General features: G+C 40.6%; 2 protein-coding genes across 2 annotated transcripts; both read left to right on the top strand.

Moving 5' to 3' along the window:
* The first annotated feature begins 12143 nt into the window (after positions 1 to 12143).
* On the top strand, positions 12144 to 13184 carry LOC148097801 (caspase-8-like). The gene is made up of 2 exons (XM_087831547.1): positions 12144 to 12466; positions 12905 to 13184. Exons 1-2 carry the CDS (start codon positions 12159 to 12161, stop codon positions 13038 to 13040), a joined length of 444 nt encoding a protein of 147 aa, XP_087687673.1. The 5' UTR covers positions 12144 to 12158; the 3' UTR covers positions 13041 to 13184.
* Positions 13185 to 14137: 953 nt separating this feature from the next.
* Positions 14138 to 15048, top strand: LOC148097800 (caspase-8-like). The gene is made up of 3 exons (XM_087832397.1): positions 14138 to 14235; positions 14404 to 14454; positions 14943 to 15048. Exons 1-3 carry the CDS (start codon positions 14138 to 14140, stop codon positions 15046 to 15048), a joined length of 255 nt encoding a protein of 84 aa, XP_087688523.1.
* Positions 15049 to 22125: the final 7077 nt, after the last annotated feature.

Below are 22125 nucleotides of genomic sequence, written 5' to 3'. Positions count from 1 at the left end.
AGACTAGAACCTCTGTCCGAGGAGCTTTTAACCTTTATTTTATTGCTGTAGGCACCAGTGTCTTCCAGTCGGGTGATCCTCTGCTCTCGTTTCCTTCAACCTCAGGGGTTAGACAACCCTTCAGTCGTTGCACAGATCAGGGGATTATTCTGCCCCGATTTCAAACAATGATCTGTGTATTCTGGGATCACAGCTGTGTTCCCCAGGAAAAGGAACAGAAAGGTGTTCTCCTTATGACCAACAGCCTCTCGAACGTCGTTGGTGTGGTGTTCCTGGATTTCCGTCAACCCCTTCGTGGTTATCGCTGTGTTTATTTGATCCATCCTTTTTAGGTGACTAACTGGAGCCCAAAATGCCATGACACTTGAACCCAGTTGATGTTTCAGCAGTCACCGTGTCTGTCTCTGCTGCCAAGGATCCTCGTATATCTGTGACCTCGTCTGGTGTCTGTTCCTTTCTCTGTAAGAGACAGAAAACCAAAACACCTCTCTTCCTAGCTCTAACAATCTAATGTTGCTGTCTACTGATCTTTTGGTGATTCAGAATTGGTTTAGAACATTCAGAATGTCCCAAGGACTTATCCTAATTTAGTGTATGTGTGTGTAAGCGTGTTTGCATTTAGCCTGCTGCACTCAAGGCATTTCCTACACTTTATCAGTCCGGACTATCGCCGAACGAAGCTTATGACCTTCAAAAGACCGAGTGCCAACTCATTATAAGCACATTTGCAAGATATATATAAAAATGATTAAAACCACTCATTCTAATAAAAGACATAAAAAACAAATTAGCCATTTCTAATTCTAACATGTGTCCATTCAATTAAGCTAGAAAATTAAAAAAAAAGGTTAGTGACCTCATATCTTAGAAAGTATCAGACTTTCTCCTATCCAATGTCGTTGCTCCAGTCTTGTTATCCTGTGTTAGGGAATGAAATCAATTTAATTGTCATGTTAGATCTGTTCAACTCCTGGCTCCGCCCAGAGCCTGCGTCTTCACAATTGTCTACAAACAAAACCTGTATTATTATGAACTTCACTTCAACATGAACTTGTTGACTACTTTTGACACCTGTAGATAGAAGATTAACATGGGGTTATAACAATCACTGTAATACAAATGTTAATATGTCAATAGCTTCAATAAATGTTCAATGCAATGTTTGTTATATGATTCTAATGTAACAATAATGCTGATGCTAAAATAACAGTAAAACACACCCTTTTTATCCCTTACTGACCACAGCAGGGGCATCTATGTTTTAATTCAGCCATGAAGCTCACCTGATTCATCACTGAGCCCCACCGGCACTGGCATCTGACAGGGTGGTGCTGCATATTCTTCCTTTAATGTCACTATTTTCAATCTGTTAATTAGAGTGCTTAAACATGAAGTAGACTACATCCACTACAAGTCAATACAACTGTGAATGTGGCCAATTATCAATCTATTACCAATCAATAACAAAAAATAGCTTTTATTTTATGCATGCTTTTAGTCAACCACTCACCCACAGGATCTCCAATCCCAGAAAATTCCTTCTCCTCATTTAATAAGTCTGTCCTCCTTCCATGCCCTGGTAACTGGTCCATCCAGAGCTGTATCATTATGAAATATACATACAACAAGCCAAACCACACCTTGGTCACACCAACCCTTTTCCGCCCTGAAGATGTCCAACGCCATCTTAGTCTGGACTGTCAAAGGTGATTTTAACGCTGATTGTTCCGACAATCCATTTATAACATTTCCTGGTCAGATTAGCCAATCCCTGCACACTGGAATAAACATACTCAACATGATCAACATTTTTCCTGCGTGTTTTTCATCATCTTATTGATTCCAGCGCTCCATCCTTATGTGATTTGCTACATTATGTTTATCTAGAACTCCACTCTGTCTCTAAATGTGTGTAGAATTTTTCATGTTTGGGGTCAAATCTTAAGAATTTGACCATACGTGAAATTAATGGTGTTATTGTAACATGGTAGACCAGTGTGCCTGTGTTAATTCAGCTCCATATTATTGTGTGAAGTTGCACTGGGTTGGGAGTGGTTTTTTGTGTGTGTGTCACATTTTTGGTTAGCCAATGGCTGGAATGGGGTTGGACTAATTAGAGGCAGGTGTACTTGATTGCACTGATACACTGGTCTACTTATAGCCCACACTACAAACACTGCTGTGTCATTTTGTCTCTCTGTGCATGTATGTAATGTGATAATCTGATATGTTTGGGATGGATGGGTTTTGCGCTATGAATTTTATACTGAAGGTGTCATTTTGTCTCTCTGTGCAGGCCAGGGCCTATTATATGCCACAGCCTAAAGGCAGCATAGTTGCACAGGTTGGAGTGATCACTGGCTATATGCTTGCAGGGTGGTGGGTCTCCAAGGACAACTTCTACCCCTGTTAAAGGCAACATGTGGAGTGCAACTGGCCGTGTGGCATAGCTGGCTCTGGCCTTGGGACTGTGTGTTTTTATTTGATTCATGAATGGGACACTGGACTGTTTTATCTTTTATCTCTTGATATTTTTTGTCACTAAATTATCTTTTAGAATTTTATTGACTGTCATCGTTTTGCCCACGACTGAGACGGTTGGTCAGACCTAAAATCTTTCTTTGGGTGTGTTACATTATCACCCCCATCGGGGCTTACCTTTCCCACTTCTGATGATATTCCTCCCTATTCTTTGCAAGTACCCCGTTTTGGTGGCGAGAAACTGTTGGTGTGGTCAAGTGGGCGCTGTAAAAACAAAAGCTCAGGACAGAACAGCTATCAGTCATGTACTTCATACAAAATTAGCATATATTCAATTTCATATTGATCCTCTGAGTGTAATGGTACATTTTAATTTGAATTTATCAAAGCTAAACACAATAATTTTTCTTTATTTTGCTCTTGTTCTTGTGCAGCACCACATCTCAGCACATGCCCCTGTCGGTTCTATGTTACTTTTCTAAATTATTGACTATTTCAATGGAGAACCTAAATGACTTTGACCAACGTTTGTCATTACATATCTCTATTTTGAAAGTGACAGTCTATCATTCCCCTGTATCAATAGAGTTTTTTCTTGCTTTTTCTATCAAAATTGATTGACTTTTTACAGTGGCCCGCTATGGTTAATAATAACATGTTCAGTCATGAGTGAAATCAAAGCTTCTCTTCACTTTAGCATTTAACATTCCCAACAATATAATGTGCTGCATTAATCGAAACACAGCTAATAAAACCCAATTTTCTTGATGGAAACATCAGTAGCTCAAAATTAGCAACCAAAGGGTTAAGTCTGCAGTTCACACTCATGTGAAGCTACAGCCTCCCCCCCTAGTCTCTGTCCTCCTACTCCTGCAAAAACAAAACAAAGCGAGACAAAACATCCACCCTTCTTTTACAGGCTGGGTGAATTGTTTGTAGACATGTACTAATCCTAAAGTCGGTACCGTTTTTGTCTCAGTATCAAGTCAGTTAAAACTTTTAGTCGTCAGTCCATCACAGTCCAGTCACATGCATACATTCACACACATTCATACCAGATATTGCTGATAATGGAGTCTCACGCGCAACCTAATCAAGCCTCCATCACCAGCAAGATGATGTCATCATTTTAAAGGAAAACAGTTCCTTGTTTTTTTTTTTTGGACTGGATTGACTCGCTGCAATCCTTTTAGGTTCAGGACTTCTCATGTGATCAATGTCCCATATAAGTGAATTTCTCCAGAGCCCATTATAATTATGGAGAAAAATACTTTGCGACTGTTTCTAGTAATCATGTTTTATAGCGCTTTAAAGTTCAATCTCTCAGGCCTGGATTAAAGAGCTGATTTGTTAAATCAGGAACTCACAAAATACCAAAATATCACCACCGGTGGATCACTCCTCTCAGATGTTCTTATTTCAGTGCACTGTAACAAAAGCAAAGACAAACGTAACCAATAAAATACTCATATAATAACAAATACTGGGGCCCGTTGGAAACATGTCCAAGCATAAAACCATCTTTCTCTCTCTTAGAGAAAGAAAACAATCCAAACCTCACTTATAAAATCAACCTAGTGTTAAGCAAAACCCAAAATCAACCAAAACTTCACCAGAAAGTTTTCCTCCTTCCCAGGACAATATTGTGTAAGCATACAGGTACCGTAACTTCTTTTTGCACTGACAAAAACATGTTGGACTTATTTCAGTCAATAGTGGACACTAGTTGCACACAAATGTTTTGCTTTGGTAGAAACTTAAACAACTGAGTTAAATCAACACAACCTTTTCATATTCAGTTAACCTATGCATTTTGAGTTCATATTACACGATTAAAACATGTTCAGATGGAGTAAGTTGAGCTCCTGGAATATTTTAATCCTTCACAATTCTGTCATTTTATTTCAACACTATTCAATAACTTTTATCCAAATTCTACTTGGTCCCTTAAATACTACATGTTCTCTTCATATTGCCTACGGTTCAACAAAGTCTAAATTCTGATTACCATAAAAATTGAATGGGTCTACAACAACTACCATCCTCCTATCTTTATCCTGATTGCACGAGGGCTGGGAAATAACTCTAAAGTGATAGGTTATGAGGCAGGGTGCACCCCGAACAGGTCACCAGTCTATCACCTAGAAACAAACAATCATTTACACTTACATTCACGGATAATTTAGAATCATCAATTAACCTAGCTCTAATAGCTTCATGACTTTTCACTGTGGCAGGAAACCAGAATACCCATACAGAAACCACTGCAAACTAGCCAGACTGTGGACTTGCACCCCAGAACCTTCTTACTGTGGAGCAACAGCACTCACCAGCATGCCAACAATGTAGGAAATACAGGGAAGCTATGATTTCCTGTTGAATTTTGTACAGATCTTTAAAGTCTGAGGCAATTGTGTTAAATACACGTGGGATGCTTACGTAAATCCAAGGGCTGGCCCCCTTTTCTTTTTTTCTTTTCTTTTATTTCTTTTATTTTTTTTTCAGTGTGTTCCTCCTTCAATTAAATCTCAATCACAAAAATGTGGCGCTCCGAAATAAGGCTCACACCGTTAATTCATAATTTTCACTCTGTACCACTGCTCCTTATCAGGCTGTGCGAAGCACAGTAAACAATTCAGTCGAGGCCTTGAGCCATAAACAGACATCACTCACAGACATTGTTTTCATAACCAAACTGCTCTAGACCCTGTCCCCTAAATCTGCACAAATGCCCTCTGGGTGACATGAAATGCATTTAACCAATTAACAATCAATGGCTTCTTGTTGTTGTAACAGATTCTGTATTTGGACATTTGTGTGCAGCATTTTGCGTATCAGCATAGCATTTGTTAGTAAAGCATTCTTCATTGCAGCAGCGTGTGTGTATCACTCTTCATTGCACAAACATGTGTATGTGTGTATGTGTGTGTGTGTGGAACACTTCTCAGTGAATTGAATCAGCATTTCAATTTGTGTGCGTGTGTGTGTGTCATTTCTCAGTCAATCAACGAGTGCATATGTGTTCATATGTGTGTGAGTCAGTGTATGTAAATGTGTGTGTTTGTGTGTGTGTTTGTGTTCATCACTTTCCTGTTCTGGTGTTCTGGGTAAACCACGGCCTGAAGCGCGCTCTGGGGTCCTGCCCTCCCCCTTTTCAGTCCGTTTGGGTCCATTGGTGCTGCTGCCCAAAGTTCTCTCCATACTGGTTCTGGCCCCAATTGAGGCAGTCCTTTTCTCCAGTGTCCTGCATCTTCTCCTTGTCCAGCTCCTCCTTAACTTGACCCTTTTTGCTTCTGTAGCTCCTTCAGGGTTTGCTCCTGTGTTGGAGCTTCTCGTCAGGTTTGGCAACCTCCTGCTCCAGCAAGCTCCGGCCTGATTTTAAGTCCTGTATCTGGGACTCCAAGCCTGACTGATGGGTTCGATTAGCAGCCAGCTCCTCCTGAGCCATGCTCAGTTTCTGCTCTGATGTCTTGAGCTCTCACTGAGGGCAGAAACCTCAGAGTCTTTTCCGTACACGTCAGATTGAAGTTTATTGATGTTTTCCTTGCTTTGCTCCACGGCCTTCTGCAGCTCTGCTGTTCGGCTCTTCTCAGAGGTCAGCTCCTGACCGAGCCCTGACACCTGTGCCTTCAGCTTATGTTCTTCTGCTGCTTTTGTCCAATCTGAGGTGCCTTCTGACCTCAGTTACTCAAAGTGTCTCTGGCACGCCCTTTTTGCTGCCCAATCATCCGTGTTGGTCCGTCACTGTCCTGCACAGTTTTAATGCAGAGTTGTTAAGGTCAGCATTCTTTTGCTCGGCCTCACTTTTCATCCGGGCTTAATAGGCGTCTCGTCACAGCTCTGTCAGCTGAAGCTGTCTGGAAATCTCCCCCGTGTAGTGAAACGGGCCTTGGATTTAACGTTCTCCGTCTCCGCTGCATGAGATCTCTTTCCTGCAGCACTGTTGACATTCTCAGGCTGTTGTTGTGAGTCCAGCTGCTGTAGCATTTGGTCAGGGTCACATCAAAGATGGTAGAAGGGAGAGCCAAGATGGTAGAGGGGAGAGCAGGAGTCCAGGTCAGCCTCGGCTTTCCGGGCCGACAAAGCAGCCTGTAATTAAGCATAAAGAGAAAAAACAAAAACAAAAACAAAAACAGACGAACAGGAAAATGATGTTGTTTTGGCTGTGTTATTCAGAGAGGGGCCAGGCCCTGTGTCAGCCTTCTCCCCCCCTTTTTTTTGTTTTTTCTCACTATATAATCAACTCATAACCCACCAAGTTGACAGGACAACACAAGTACACGTTAAAATTCTTAAGATCATGTTTAATAATTCAAAAAAGGAATTTTATTTCATTCAGTAATCACTTGTATTAATCAATCAGAGGAAAACATGTCACAATTTGACTCTTTTAACCACTAAATTTGTTGTTTCATCACTGTTTTGTGATTTACCAGTGTCTGTCTTTTTGAAGTCAAGTTGTTGTCCTGCAACCCAGAGAGTTTAATTGTTAGTAGTGGATAAACTTTATCATTTAACATCAGGTGTATGTTAAGTTTCGCTGCTTTAAACTTGCTGGAAAATCTTCACATGTTCATGAATGTAAGCTGTTTCTTCATTGCGTGTGTGTGCGTTTGTGGGTTATTTTAACTTTTTCTCCAACAAGGCATTTCTCTAATTGTGTATGTTTTTAATTTTGTTTCCCAAATTTTGATTTCCCACCTTAAATAACAGCATTCCATGTCTTCAGCCAGGAATTAGAGCTTGCTTGTGAGATTCAGGGACACATGGTGCCAAAAACAATTCAGTGAAAAACTTGCCTGAACATTTCCAGTGATGGTAACCGATAACTGGAGGAGAAGATGTCCTTTTAGCTTCTTTTTCGGGTGGGGACAAAGTGAGAGGTCAAGCTGTAAAATTTTGAGCCAGAGCTTGGCCTGTGTGTCGTCCCAATTTTATTAATCTATCCTTTTGCTGCTGTACTCAGGTTTCCAAGTTGAGAGAAATCCACCTGTATTAAGAGACTAAAACATTCATTTACTATTTTTCTTAAAACATCCATTTGGTTCATCTGCCTAGATTTTACTCTCTCTCTTGGTGCATAGTTCACACAGTCAGGCAGTTGCCTTTTATGGGCATGCAAGTTTCCGGTCACTTACCCCCAGCAGCTGCGAAGCCGTCTCTCCCATATCAAAACTCAGCCAAACATTAAACATTCACCGTAGTCATTCAAAACTTTATTTGTAATATTATAATCAGCAAAATCAGCGTTTTAATTACAGGCATGTTTCATTGTTTGCAAATCATAATTATAAAACTCAATAACACGCTAAACAGGAAGTCCTCTGTGGGCTTCACAGCAGCCACCTCATTTGCATGTTCACACAAAATAGCTCGCAGCGCTGCAGCGCGCTATCGTCACACACAGCCTCGTTTCACACTCAACTCTCTATTATATTACAAAGACGTCTTATATTTACAATCACTCTCAGGCCTGAAAGTTTTAGCGCCTACACAATTTTGACAAATTTAAGATAACGGGTCCAACCGAAGAAAGTCCAACTTTTTTGTAATCAATTAACCAGTATCAGCCTCTAACTGAGATGAGATGAGATGAGACAAAGGCTATCTCCCTTATTTGTCAGTTGCAGGTCTTTTGCCCACAACCGAGATGACAGACCTTGCCGACCGTACATACAATACACAAACATCACATTGGGGAGACAGGTCAGGCTAGGTAGCGAGGAAAAAAACATCGAAATGTGTAACACAGAAGGATAATACAGGAATGCACAGATATCAACACACCATAGCACAATAAACACAGACAAGCAACATGGGAAAGAGTTCCAGTATGTACATCTGATCTGGGACCGCTGCAATCTTTCGACTGCGCCTCCAACTGACCCAATGTCCACATCAGAGGGGAGGTAAGCGTTGGAGGTGGCGTTGGATCCGGGGTAGGGAGGGTGATGCGTCGGTGAGTGCTTATCAGTATCAGTATATGTATGTGTGTGCGTTTCCATAGTTCAGCTGAGACAGTGTCCTTCGCCCTGCCAGGCTAAGTAAACAGTCTTCCAGCCAACCCAGGTGGCCTTGTAGGGAATGGGAAGGAACAGACTAAACACAGTCGTTATCAGGGTGTTTTGTTCAGCTCCGGCCTTGTAGCTGGCGCCGAGAGGGTATCCACATGAAGTGATGTTATTTTTTACTTTAGTGCGAACAGCTCATATGAATTTCAAAGCAGTTCTACAGTCCAACACTGGTCTCTTAATCTCCCGTTGGAGAGCCGCGAGCTTCGCCATACTTGCGTTCTGTGATGTTGTCATTTCTTGTGCTCAAGGAGCCGATTTCAGAGAACTCACGGCAGTGTGCCTCCCCGAGATGTCATCCAATTTTGCGCCCAGAGATGTTATTCCGGGCTAGCCCTTCCGAGATGTATCCAGTCTGCAGTCAGAGATCTTATTCTGAGTATTCACAGCAGCCGTAGCCTCTCCAAGATCTTATCCGTGCTGACTCAATGAGCCCATTTTGAGAAACTCACGCCTCTCCCATCGTTCCAATCCCAGCGGGCAGCCTTGTGGGGGTTTGAACAGCCGGTTCCGCTTTCTTAATTCTTCGATAAGTCAGGGCCAAGCCAGCTCCGATCCGCCAGAACCCTGTTACCATGGTTCCAAATAGGTAGATATCTTCAGCACTCAGGCTCACCCAAGCCCAAACTTCTCGTTGAAAGGGGTGTCAATTGCATTCAGAGACCAGTTGATTCAATCCATAATTCCTCTTTTAGGTTTTAGAGAACAGACTGTGAGAGAATGTTCCAGGGAAAATACAAAAAAACCACGAGACTAGACAAGGACATAAGCAGGGAAGATAAGGGAGAGGAGAAAAAGTGCGTCCGCCTCCTCCGAGAGCCAAAGAAAAGCACTGTATCTGGCCTCATCTCTAAAGTCCCTAACTCAATTTAAAGTGTCCAAAAAAGCGCAGATAAGGAGCCTCTAACTCCTAGCTTGTTCCAGGATGCCCTGTACCCCACAGTCAAGCCAACTGAACTAACCCTGTTCGCCGACAGGTCAAGGTCGCGCGTCCGCGGCCAGGAGGGAGCGTAACCTCCGGGCTATGCGCCTCTTAGTGGCCTCTAACCACCGTTCTAACAAAATTTATAATACTTTTAAACAACAGACAACACCCAAAAAACAAGAGTATGACTGAGGCAGATGCAACGTTATGGACAATGGAGCCTCTAACTCTCAACATGGCCAACACAGATGCAATCTTTTAAACCAATGGAGCCTCTAACTCACAAACTGACCAATTCCCTATCAAACTACCTGAGCCTCTAACTCAGTATTATTTTCTTTACCTGAGCCTCTAACTCAGTATTATTTTCCTTTATCTTGAGCCTCTAACTCAGTATTATTTTCCTTTATCTTGAGCCTCTAACTCAGTATTGTAACTTATAAGCTTATTTCAAGTTTCAAAACTCATGAGATTTTTCATCAAAATCAAAACAGGCCTTCACCAGTAATTTCAGTGAGTAGACTTTTAATTTATACAGACCAATTTGGCACAGTTTGGATTTACATTCAACAGGTTGTGCCTCACCTTTAAATGTGCCGGCTTGCCCACTCACGTCAGACCACTGGCTCGTGCCTGCCCGTTCAACCACCTCGGACCGTCCAAACCTCCAAAACGTCCATCCCAATACCACAGGACGAGCCCCCAAAACTGTTACGGATTCAAATATTGGGAATGGATACAAGAGGAAAACCAAAATAACAACACTGGTCCGGCCGGGTCAAGTCAAACGATGATTTAATGAACACACGCGTGGGAGATGGACACCATACACAGACAGCATCAGATCTCAAAATGGTGGAGCCTTGATCAAACTCTTATAGCCTCTAGTGGCCCCCACCTAATCATCAGGGCCTAAACATTCTTTCTCACACAGCGCCTAAGCTACGACCTTGGCTCCCTGTTTATCTGCTCCTGATGAAATGGGGCAGAATGCTCTGTTCTCTTCTAATCAGACAAATGAGACGATGACTTTCTGCAAACAGTATTTCTTATAACTCAGCAGTATAATGCATCATAAAACAATATCATTCATTCACAATAAATCAGCAGTCTAATATAATGCAAATCAGTTTACCAAATGTAATAGTTCTCACCTTCTTCTAATTCAAGAGCATAATACAAACTAAAACTACATAATAATTCACAATCTTTAATTAGGGGTCTAACATGGCATAAAATAATATTATAATCCAACACGTCCTACCCGGACACCGGCCGTCGAAGGATCCTACCGATCCTTCTGAGCATTCTTCCCCTGAATTTGGACACAGCCATTGTCAGGTCATCTGTTAATCTCTCCACAGTAGTCATAGTCTTCCATAGTTGTCATAGGTTTCACAGTTTGGTTATAGTTTTTTCACAGTTTATTCATAGTTTTATGTTGCTAATGTTATCGGCCGCAATGAAGGCTTGCTTTTTGTTAAAACCTGCAACTCCTCTGTCAGCATCTGCTTTTGGGTCCTGTTCCAAAAACACACGGCACACCCGGCCGTGACATAGCGGCTTCTGGGTCCAAACTCCTCTTCAGTTCTCAAAGTCAAACTAACCCTGCAGCGTCACTGAGAGTTACAAACTGTCTAAATTGTTTCATCTTTCATAAAATGATCGATGTAGCTGCTCTACCAGGTGTAACAATTAAGTTTAACACTAAGGCATCCATGAAAACAGGAATTATGATGTTTAACAGGCTTAAGTTAGCACAGTATTAGTTTCCATTTAAACATAATATACCATGTTCTGACTGAGGGATTTCTGAAAAATGAAAATGTAAAGCTCTGCTATCACTTCAGACATAAATGAAAACAGAAAACTAAACAGTAGTGACGTTTGTAGGATTACTGAATGTCCTTTGGCCATTAATTCAAAAAAACAGAACTTCTAAACACACGAAAATATTCCCGCTACATTTATGTTCCATTTAAAGTAATCAGACACTAAACCTGAAAATGAAGTCAATCACACATGAATCCAAAGGTTACAAAAATTAAAATGACTCAAAGCAAGATGCACCTTCGGGTCTTATTCTCCTCATGTGGGAATATTAACATAATTTTACATTTAGTTTTAAAGTAGTTTAATAAGAATAAAGCATGTATAAGTCAGCTTAAACTGTTTTGACTGACTTAGAATTGACTCCATGTAACTTTAAAATTTAGAAAAATAAAAGATTTAGAATGATAAAAACGGACAGAAAATATTGCAAGAAATATGGTATGAAACCCTGAATTAATCATCTATTCTTAATTATGGAGTAAGGTGTGCTGCGGTGATTTAGATGGTGATTTGTGGTGATTCTGTTGCACCCAGGTGGCAGCACAAATTTCTTCCTCAGGGTAAAGCTCATTTCAGGCCTCACAGACTCATGTTAAAATGCCCAACACTACAAAAACACTATACTGCAAACTATATATAGTTTTCATAGTTTTAACAATATTAATATCCTGTTCATATCCTGTACATAGCTTGCCATTGTATTACTACTTGTGTCCTTTTGCATTTTTTGTTCTTAACACCACATCTATTCAATATGCCTCTGATTTAAGGTGGTATGCGTGCTTTCGCATGGAGAAAAGGGGTGTGTCTTTGGCACAGACGGGGAGAAGGTGTTTCTGAAAGATCTGATGCTCCCCTTTACAAGTGGAAGAGTCCCTACCTTGTCAGGGAAGCCCAAACTCTTCTTCATTGAAGCAAGTCAGGGTGATGAATACCAGAAAGGATACTATCCCTGCAGCAGAGAGGACGAGAACCAAAACAAAGGAGCACTGCAACCAGACGCCTCAGTCCCTGATAAGGCAGTGCTAGTGCCTGAACTAGCAGACTTTCTGATCGGCATGGCCACATTGCAGGACTTCGGATCATTTCGAAACACAGTCACGGGATCTATCTACATCCAGGAGCTGTGCAAGCAGCTGACAATAGCAGCAAGAAGGTGAGTTGAAGTGATTAGTTTCTTTATGGCAGACCATACTACTCTCATATGGGAAGGTCATAGTGCAGTAGTTTCCAACAAAGTAGATTTTTTTTTAATGTAATTTCTGTTACATACAGTTCGGTCCATAGAATTATGGACAAAGACACAAATGTAGTAGTTTTTCCTCTGTAGAGCGCCTCAATACATTTTCACACAATCAGACCTTGTGCTTTCATTCAAGGGGTTTTACAAAAAGCACAGTCTTAACTGTTTTAAAATTACACCCATTTTCTGAGGCTCAAAAGTCATCAGGGAAGACAAATCAAATGCATCAAATCTCTGTACATTTCTGTCTTCCTGCTTTTGGTGCTTTCAAACATGGTGTTGGCATGAGCTGCGTGTTTTGTTAAAATGATCCAAGATGTATCCTTTTTGTTTCACGTGTGTTCCTTCCAGACAGGAGATGGATGATATCCTCACTGTCCTGACACGTGTGAACAGGGAGGTCAGCAAAGGAGAGTATTTATCCCACAAACAAATGCCACAGCCCAACTACACTCTCACCAAGAAGCTCGTCCTCAAATTTGTATGACCCGACTGTGACCAAATACAACACTGCATGTCTACACAATTCCCGGATTCACATTACAGTTTACACTGTGTGTGTGTTTGGTTTGATAAATGTGATTTTTGTAATTATGAACTGAATAAAAATTATCCACAGTGGCAAATGAAATGGTACATTTTTGTCATTTCTTAAATATAAATAGGAATTTTTTATTTGGTGTTTTCCAAACTCTAGAAAAGTGTTTTTCACCTAAGAATCATAAAATCAAATCTTACACTCTTACACCACTTCTTAATATTTGAGCAACTGCCAAACATAAACATTACAGGTAAAGGAGCTGCCGAGGTGTAATAGGTTATATAAGGTACTGGTTAAAATGCTGCTTCAAACCAGACAGCATTACATCATATAGACCAGTGTTGTACCTCTCTCTTGACCTCTGTACACAGTGACAACCACAGGTGAATGAGACAGGTTGCATAAAGCACTTTGAGCCCTCAAAGAAGAAAAAAACATTATATAAGAATCACACACCAAAAGTTTTACATTTGGATCCGTCACTGCATAAGAGCTGGACTGATTTCATTGCAGGTCTTGTGTTATCTGGCATGCCTCAACCCATTCTTCCCGTTTCCTTTTAAGAATGGCTTGTTGACAGCCACCCTTCCACGAAGACCTTGTCTGATGAGACTTAAGTGAGCAGTAGCTGGATAAACTGAAGGGCCAGATCTCTCAGGTGCTAGATTTTCTTCATATTTATTAGGGACATGGATTTCATGTACTGTTCACCTGCTGTAGATAGTTTTCTGTCCACTATCTTTATAGGGACTGACAGTTTGCATCCGATAAATTTGAAGAAATGTGTTTTTAGAAAGTGCCTAAAGATAAAGGAAAAACATCCTCAGATCAGATAAAAGAATTGAACTAAAAATGATTGAAGAAGCAGCCAATGATTATTGTTTAAGACCGCTTTGAAAAAAGAAGAAGCAAATTCTGGATACTGTCCCTTCAGCTTGGGGCCTGAAGAGGATGGGAGGGAGACACAATTCTTCTTGGAAGGAAATGCAGACCCGGGGAGAGAGTTTGAGACAGTGCCTTCAGAAGCAGACTTTCTGATCGGCATGGCCACCGTGGAGGATTTCGTGACGTTTCAAAACAGAGTCACAGGATGTATCTACACCCAGGAGCTGTGCAAGCAGCTGACAAGATCAGCAGAAAGGTGAGAGAAATAGGATACAATGCTACTTTGGAAGAAAACAGTAATATGTAGGTCTGCTTTTGGTGATGTAAGATGTGCTTATGTAAAACATCAGAAAGGTCAATGTTTCAAATATTCCAAAAATTCAAGTTGTCTTTTTTTAGTGAGTTTCTGATGTTTTCCTTGCAGTCAGGAGATGGATGATATCCTCACTGTCCTGACACGTGTGAACAGTTTAAAGTAAAATATAAAAACCTGATTTTAAATAAGTATAACAATGAAGAAAACGGGGTTAACCCAGGACGGTAATGTTGCTGGTAATGGTGTTGTGGTTCTTTTTTGGGTTTTTTTTTTTTTTGTTTTGTTTTGTTTTGTTTTGTTTTGTTTTGGTTGTTTGTTTTTCCATAATTTGTGCATCTGCAAATATAAACCTTCTGTTTTTTTTCATATGAAAGAAACTATACCCTGGTGGGGATTGCTAATTTTTTGTTTTTGATTTATGTATGTTTTGTTTTGTTTTGCTTTACTTTTGTTTCATATGTTGTTTGTTTTAATTTAAGAAAATTTATGAATGAGAGGTAAAACTTGAGGGGGTAGGGACAAATAAGTGAATACTTCTACCTACTCCTTTTCAAACAAATAATGGAATAATATATTGTAATGATTGTGAAGGATCATGTTTGAAATGTTTGAAATAAAAATGAACTGAACTGAACTGAACTGAACAGGGAGGTCAGCAAAAGAGAGTTTTTCATCCACAAATACAAACAAATGCCAGAGCCCAGATACACTCTCACCAAGAAGCTCGTCCTCAAACCTGTCACCCGCCTGTGACCAAAAATAAGTCCCAGATTCACATAGACTTGATGAGCCTGGTTTACAGTGTGTATGTATGAATGAATTTCTATTTTGATCTCATCTCAAGAATCAAATAAAATATCATAGTATATAAAATGTGGTTATAAAATCTAGCTTCTGAAATTGTTTGTCACAGTCTGGCTGGCAGACCGTGGAGGTGTAGGGAAGGAGGACCCAGGCGCGGTGCTCTGTGTCTAAACAGTGCATTTATTTACAGTGTATGGAACTAAACAACAATAAATCCCCGTGCTTTCCCCAGACTCCCGTGTCGTGTCTTCTCCCAGTGTTTGTGCTCTCCGCTCCAGTGTCTCAGCACTCCCCGTGCTGCTGCTGTCTGGCACTCCACACCTCTCCTGGGAACACAATAGAAGCAGCCGTCAGGACACATACAACCGCGGGCGCGCACACACACACACACACACACACACACACACACACACACACACACACACACACACACACACTAACCAAGCTCAACTGGGTGACTAACGTGGAGTCTCACGCAATGATCCCGCGTCGTGGGGGAGCTCCAAGACTCTCCTAAGTAGCTCCCCCGACGAGGCCTGATCAGCAGGTGTGTGGCTTCGGGTGTGGCCAGTCCGCCAGCAGGGCCACACCCACTAGGCCTGAAGGCGCCCGCAAACCGGCGCTCGCCAAAACACATATACACACACACACACACCCGCAAACAGGGAGAAGGACAGCAATACCAAATATACATACAATAATAATATAATTCATAACTGGTCAGGGACCCTGGGTCGTCTTTTTTTCTGCCACATAATTATACGCTACTGAATTATGATTAAGTGGTGGTCATTTGTTTTACAAACCGTTCCTCCACATTTAAAAACTGATTAATAATGCCATTTAATGTGTACATGTCATTGAATTTGGGCACTGAGGTGATTACTAAAATGTATATTATTGTGTTTTTATTGGTGTTTACATATAGGCAGAAGTGCCTGTGTCCTATATTTAAAGTTGGGGAGACATCATACTTTTGGTGCTGCTGGTCTAATAAAATCAGAGTAGTAGTACTTTTCAGAGTAGTCTACATCACCTGAGTGGGAACCAGACTCCTTCACCTTCTATATGCTCTGGTTTCAGACTTTCAAGCATCCAACCCACAACTTGTTATGACTAATTACAGATATATGTTAAGTACAATTTCAAAAGAAATTACATAAGAGTAGTAGAAATATGGTGACAATTATTATAAGCAAATTACTTTCTTTTGGGACATGAATTCAATAAATAAAAAGGAAAATTTCACTGTCGTATATATTGTTTTCAACCCTTTATTTGTAGAAACGTGTGATATTTTGTTAGGTCCTGTGTATGATATACAACAAATGAACTTGTATACTTAATGACTCAAAACAAAAAGAAATATAATAATAGACATTTATAAAAAATTATATATTTTTTAAAAGGAATGACTGGTGTTGTTTTTCTTTATAGTTTAATTCTAAATTTTGGTTTTGGTGTTTAATTATTCCAAATTCCTCAGCCCTTTTTTATTCAAGTATACAGTGACTGTCTCACAGCTGGCCTTTCAATGGGAAATTAAACTGGCTATAAATCCCTAAAGCTGTAAACATGTTTATTCTTTTAGAATAGAATAGAATAGAATAGAATTCAACTTTATTATCATTGCACATGTCACAAGTACAAGGCAACGAAATGCAGTGTGCATCCATCCAGAAAGTGCTTTAGCAATAATATAGATATATTACAGAATATTGATCTATTATAGGTATTTTACAATGTACACGGTGTGAAGGTATATTATGAATATGATATAACTATAAGTATGTACAGGCTGTAGTGAGTGTAGAAGCTATGTACAGGATATGAACAGGATATTAATATTGTTAAAACTATGAAAACTATATATAGTTTGCAGTATAGTGTTTTTGTAGTGTTGGGCATTTTAACATGAGTCTGTGAGGCCTGAAATGAGCTTCACCCTGAGGAAGAAATTTGTGCTGCCACCTGGGTGCAACAGAATCACCACAAATCACCATCTAAATCACCGCAGCACACCTTACTCCATAATTAAGAATAGATGATTAATTCAGGGTTTCATACCATATTTCTTGCAATATTTTCTGTCCGTTTTTATCATTCTAAATCTTTTATTTTTCTAAATTTTAAAGTTACATGGAGTCAATTCTAAGTCAGTCAAAACAGTTTAAGCTGACTTATACATGCTTTATTCTTATTAAACTACTTTAAAACTAAATGTAAAATTATGTTAATATTCCCACATGAGGAGAATAAGACCCGAAGGTGCATCTTGCTTTGAGTCATTTTAATTTTTGTAACCTTTGGATTCATGTGTGATTGACTTCATTTTCAGGTTTAGTGTCTGATTACTTTAAATGGAACATAAATGTAGCGGGAATATTTTCGTGTGTTTAGAAGTTCTGTTTTTTTGAATTAATGGCCAAAGGACATTCAGTAATCCTACAAACGTCACTACTGTTTAGTTTTCTGTTTTCATTTATGTCTGAAGTGATAGCAGAGCTTTACATTTTCATTTTTCAGAAATCCCTCAGTCAGAACATGGTATATTATGTTTAAATGGAAACTAATACTGTGCTAACTTAAGCCTGTTAAACGTCATAATTCCTGTTTTCATGGATGCCTTAGTGTTAAACTTAATTGTTACACCTGGTAGAGCAGCTACATCGATCATTTTATGAAAGATGAAACAATTTAGACAGTTTGTAACTCTCAGTGACGCTGCAGGGTTAGTTTGACTTTGAGAACTGAAGAGGAGTTTGGACCCAGAAGCCGCTATGTCACGGCCGTGTGTGCCGTGTGTTTTTGGAACAGGACCCAAAAGCAGATGCTGACAGAGGAGTTGCAGGTTTTAACAAAAAGCAAGCCTTCATTGCGGCCGATAACATTAGCAACATAAAACTATGAATAAACTGTGAAAAAACTATAACCAAACTGTGAAACCTATGACAACTATGGAAGACTATGACTACTGTGGAGAGATTAACAGATGACCTGACAATGGCTGTGTCCAAATTCAGGGGAAGAATGCTCAGAAGGATCGGTAGGATCCTTCGACGGCCGGTGTCCGGGTAGGACGTGTTGGATTATAATATTATTTTATGCCATGTTAGACCCCTAATTAAAGATTGTGAATTATTATGTAGTTTTAGTTTGTATTATGCTCTTGAATTAGAAGAAGGTGAGAACTATTACATTTGGTAAACTGATTTGCATTATATTAGACTGCTGATTTATTGTGAATGAATGATATTGTTTTATGATGCATTATACTGCTGAGTTATAAGAAATACTGTTTGCAGAAAGTCATCGTCTCATTTGTCTGATTAGAAGAGAACAGAGCATACTGCCCCATTTCATCAGGAGCAGATAAACAGGGAGCCAAGGTCGTAGCTTAGGCGCTGTGTGAGAAAGAATGTTTAGGCCCTGATGATTAGGTGGGGGCCACTAGAGGCTATAAGAGTTTGATCAAGGCTCCACCATTTTGAGATCTGATGCTGTCTGTGTATGGTGTCCATCTCCCACGCGTGTGTTCATTAAATCATCGTTTGACTTGACCCGGCCGGACCAGTGTTGTTATTTTGGTTTTCCTCTTGTATCCATTCCCAATATTTGAATCCGTAACAGTTTTGGGGGCTCGTCCTGTGGTATTGGGATGGAAGTTTTGGAGGTTTGGACGGTCCGAGGTGGTTGAACGGGCAGGCACGAGCCAGTGGTCTGACGTGAGTGGGCAAGCCGGCACATTTAAAGGTGAGGCACAACCTGTTGAATGTAAATCCAAACTGTGCCAAATTGGTCTGTATAAATTAAAAGTCTACTCACTGAAATTACTGGTGAAGGCCTGTTTTGATTTTGATGAAAAATCTCATGAGTTTTGAAACTTGAAATAAGCTTATAAGTTACAATACTGAGTTAGAGGCTCAAGATAAAGGAAAATAATACTGAGTTAGAGGCTCAAGATAAAGGAAAATAATACTGAGTTAGAGGCTCAGGTAAAGAAAATAATACTGAGTTAGAGGCTCAGGTAGTTTGATAGGGAATTGGTCAGTTTGTGAGTTAGAGGCTCCATTGGTTTAAAAGATTGCATCTGTGTTGGCCATGTTGAGAGTTAGAGGCTCCATTGTCCATAACGTTGCATCTGCCTCAGTCATACTCTTGTTTTTTGGGTGTTGTCTGTTGTTTAAAAGTATTATAAATTTTGTTAGAACGGTGGTTAGAGGCCACTAAGAGGCGCATAGCCCGGAGGTTACGCTCCCTCCTGGCCGCGGACGCGCGACCTTGACCTGTCGGCGAACAGGGTTAGTTCAGTTGGCTTGACTGTGGGGTACAGGGCATCCTGGAACAAGCTAGGAGTTAGAGGCTCCTTATCTGCGCTTTTTTGGACACTTTAAATTGAGTTAGGGACTTTAGAGATGAGGCCAGATACAGTGCTTTTCTTTGGCTCTCGGAGGAGGCGGACGCACTTTTTCTCCTCTCCCTTATCTTCCCTGCTTATGTCCTTGTCTAGTCTCGTGGTTTTTTTGTATTTTCCCTGGAACATTCTCTCACAGTCTGTTCTCTAAAACCTAAAAGAGGAATTATGGATTGAATCAACTGGTCTCTGAATGCAATTGACACCCCTTTCAACGAGAAGTTTGGGCTTGGGTGAGCCTGAGTGCTGAAGATATCTACCTATTTGGAACCATGGTAACAGGGTTCTGGCGGATCGGAGCTGGCTTGGCCCTGACTTATCGAAGAATTAAGAAAGCGGAACCGGCTGTTCAAACCCCCACAAGGCTGCCCGCTGGGATTGGAACAATGGGAGAGGCGTGAGTTTCTCAAAATGGGCTCATTGAGTCAGCACGGATAAGATCTTGGAGAGGCTACGGCTGCTGTGAATACTCAGAATAAGATCTCTGACTGCAGACTGGATACATCTCGGAAGGGCTAGCCCGGAATAACATCTCTGGGCGCAAAATTGGATGACATCTCGGGGAGGCACACTGCCGTGAGTTCTCTGAAATCGGCTCCTTGAGCACAAGAAATGACAACATCACAGAACGCAAGTATGGCGAAGCTCGCGGCTCTCCAACGGGAGATTAAGAGACCAGTGTTGGACTGTAGAACTGCTTTGAAATTCATATGAGCTGTTCGCACTAAAGTAAAAAATAACATCACTTCATGTGGATACCCTCTCGGCGCCAGCTACAAGGCCGGAGCTGAACAAAACACCCTGATAACGACTGTGTTGAGTCTGTTCCTTCCCATTCCATGCAAGGCCACCTGGGTTGGCTGGAAGACTGTTTACTTAGCCTGGCAGGGCGAAGGACACTGTCTCAGCTGAACTATGGAAACGCACACACATACATATACTGATACTGATAAGCACTCACCGACGCATCACCCTCCCTACCCCGGATCCAACGCCACCTCCAACGCTTACCTCCCCTCTGATGTGGACATTGGGTCAGTTGGAGGCGCAGTCGAAAGATTGCAGCGGTCCCAGATCAGATGTACATACTGGAACTCTTTCCCATGTTGCTTGTCTGTGTTTATTGTGCTATGGTGTGTTGATATCTGTGCATTCCTGTATTATCCTTCTGTGTTACACATTTCGATGTTTTTTTCCTCGCTACCTAGCCTGACCTGTCTCCCCAATGTGATGTTTGTGTATTGTATGTACGGTCGGCAAGGTCTGTCATCTCGGTTGTGGGCAAAAGACCTGCAACTGACAAATAAAGGCTATCTCATCTCATCTCATCTCATCTCAGTTAGAGGCTGATACTGGTTAATTGATTACAAAAAAGTTGGACTTTCTTCGGTTGGACCCGTTATCTTAAATTTGTCAAAATTGTGTAGGCGCTAAAACTTTCAGGCCTGAGAGTGATTGTAAATATAAGACGTCTTTGTAATATAATAGAGAGTTGAGTGTGAAACGAGGCTGTGTGTGACGATAGCGCGCTGCAGCGCTGCGAGCTATTTTGTGTGAACATGCAAATGAGGTGGCTGCTGTGAAGCCCACAGAGGACTTCCTGTTTAGCGTGTTATTGAGTTTTATAATTATGATTTGCAAACAATGAAACATGCCTGTAATTAAAACGCTGATTTTGCTGATTATAATATTACAAATAAAGTTTTGAATGACTACGGTGAATGTTTAATGTTTGGCTGAGTTTTGATATGGGAGAGACGGCTTCGCAGCTGCTGGGGGTAAGTGACCGGAAACTTGCATGCCCATAAAAGGCAACTGCCTGACTGTGTGAACTATGCACCAAGAGAGAGAGTAAAATCTAGGCAGATGAACCAAATGGATGTTTTAAGAAAAATAGTAAATGAATGTTTTAGTCTCTTAATACAGGTGGATTTCTCTCAACTTGGAAACCTGAGTACAGCAGCAAAAGGATAGATTAATAAAATTGGGACGACACACATGCCAAGCTCTGGCTCAAAATTTTACAGCTTGACCTCTTACTTTGTCCCCACCCGAAAAAGAAGCTAAAAGGACATCTTCTCCTCCAGTTATCGGTTACCATCACTGGAAATGTTCAGGCAAGTTTTTCACTGAATTGTTTTTGGCACCATGTGTCCCTGAATCTCACAAGCAAGCTCTAATTCCTGGCTGAAGACATGGAATGCTGTTATTTAAGGTGGGAAATCAAAATTTGGGAAACAAAATTAAAAACATACACAATTAGAGAAATGCCTTGTTGGAGAAAAAGTTAAAATAACCCACAAACGCACACACACGCAATGAAGAAACAGCTTACATTCATGAACATGTGAAGATTTTCCAGCAAGTTTAAAGCAGCGAAACTTAACATACACCTGATGTTAAATGATAAAGTCTATCCACTACTAACAATTAAACTCTCTGGGTTGCAGGACAACAACTTGACTTCAAAAAGACAGACACTGGTAAATCACAAACCAGTGATGAAACAACAAATTTAGTGGTTAAAAGAGTCAAATTGTGACATGTTTTCCTCTGATTGATTAATACAAGTGATTACTGAATGAAATAAAATTCCTTTTTTGAATTATTAA

The sequence above is a fragment of the Neolamprologus brichardi genome, chromosome 18 (assembly GCF_056152115.1).
Source record: "Neolamprologus brichardi isolate AB-2024 chromosome 18, ASM5615211v1, whole genome shotgun sequence".
Taxonomy (NCBI): Eukaryota; Metazoa; Chordata; class Actinopteri; order Cichliformes; family Cichlidae; genus Neolamprologus; species Neolamprologus brichardi.
The sequence above is the reverse complement of the archived record's forward strand: the minus strand, read 5'-3'. Positions and strand labels throughout refer to the sequence as shown.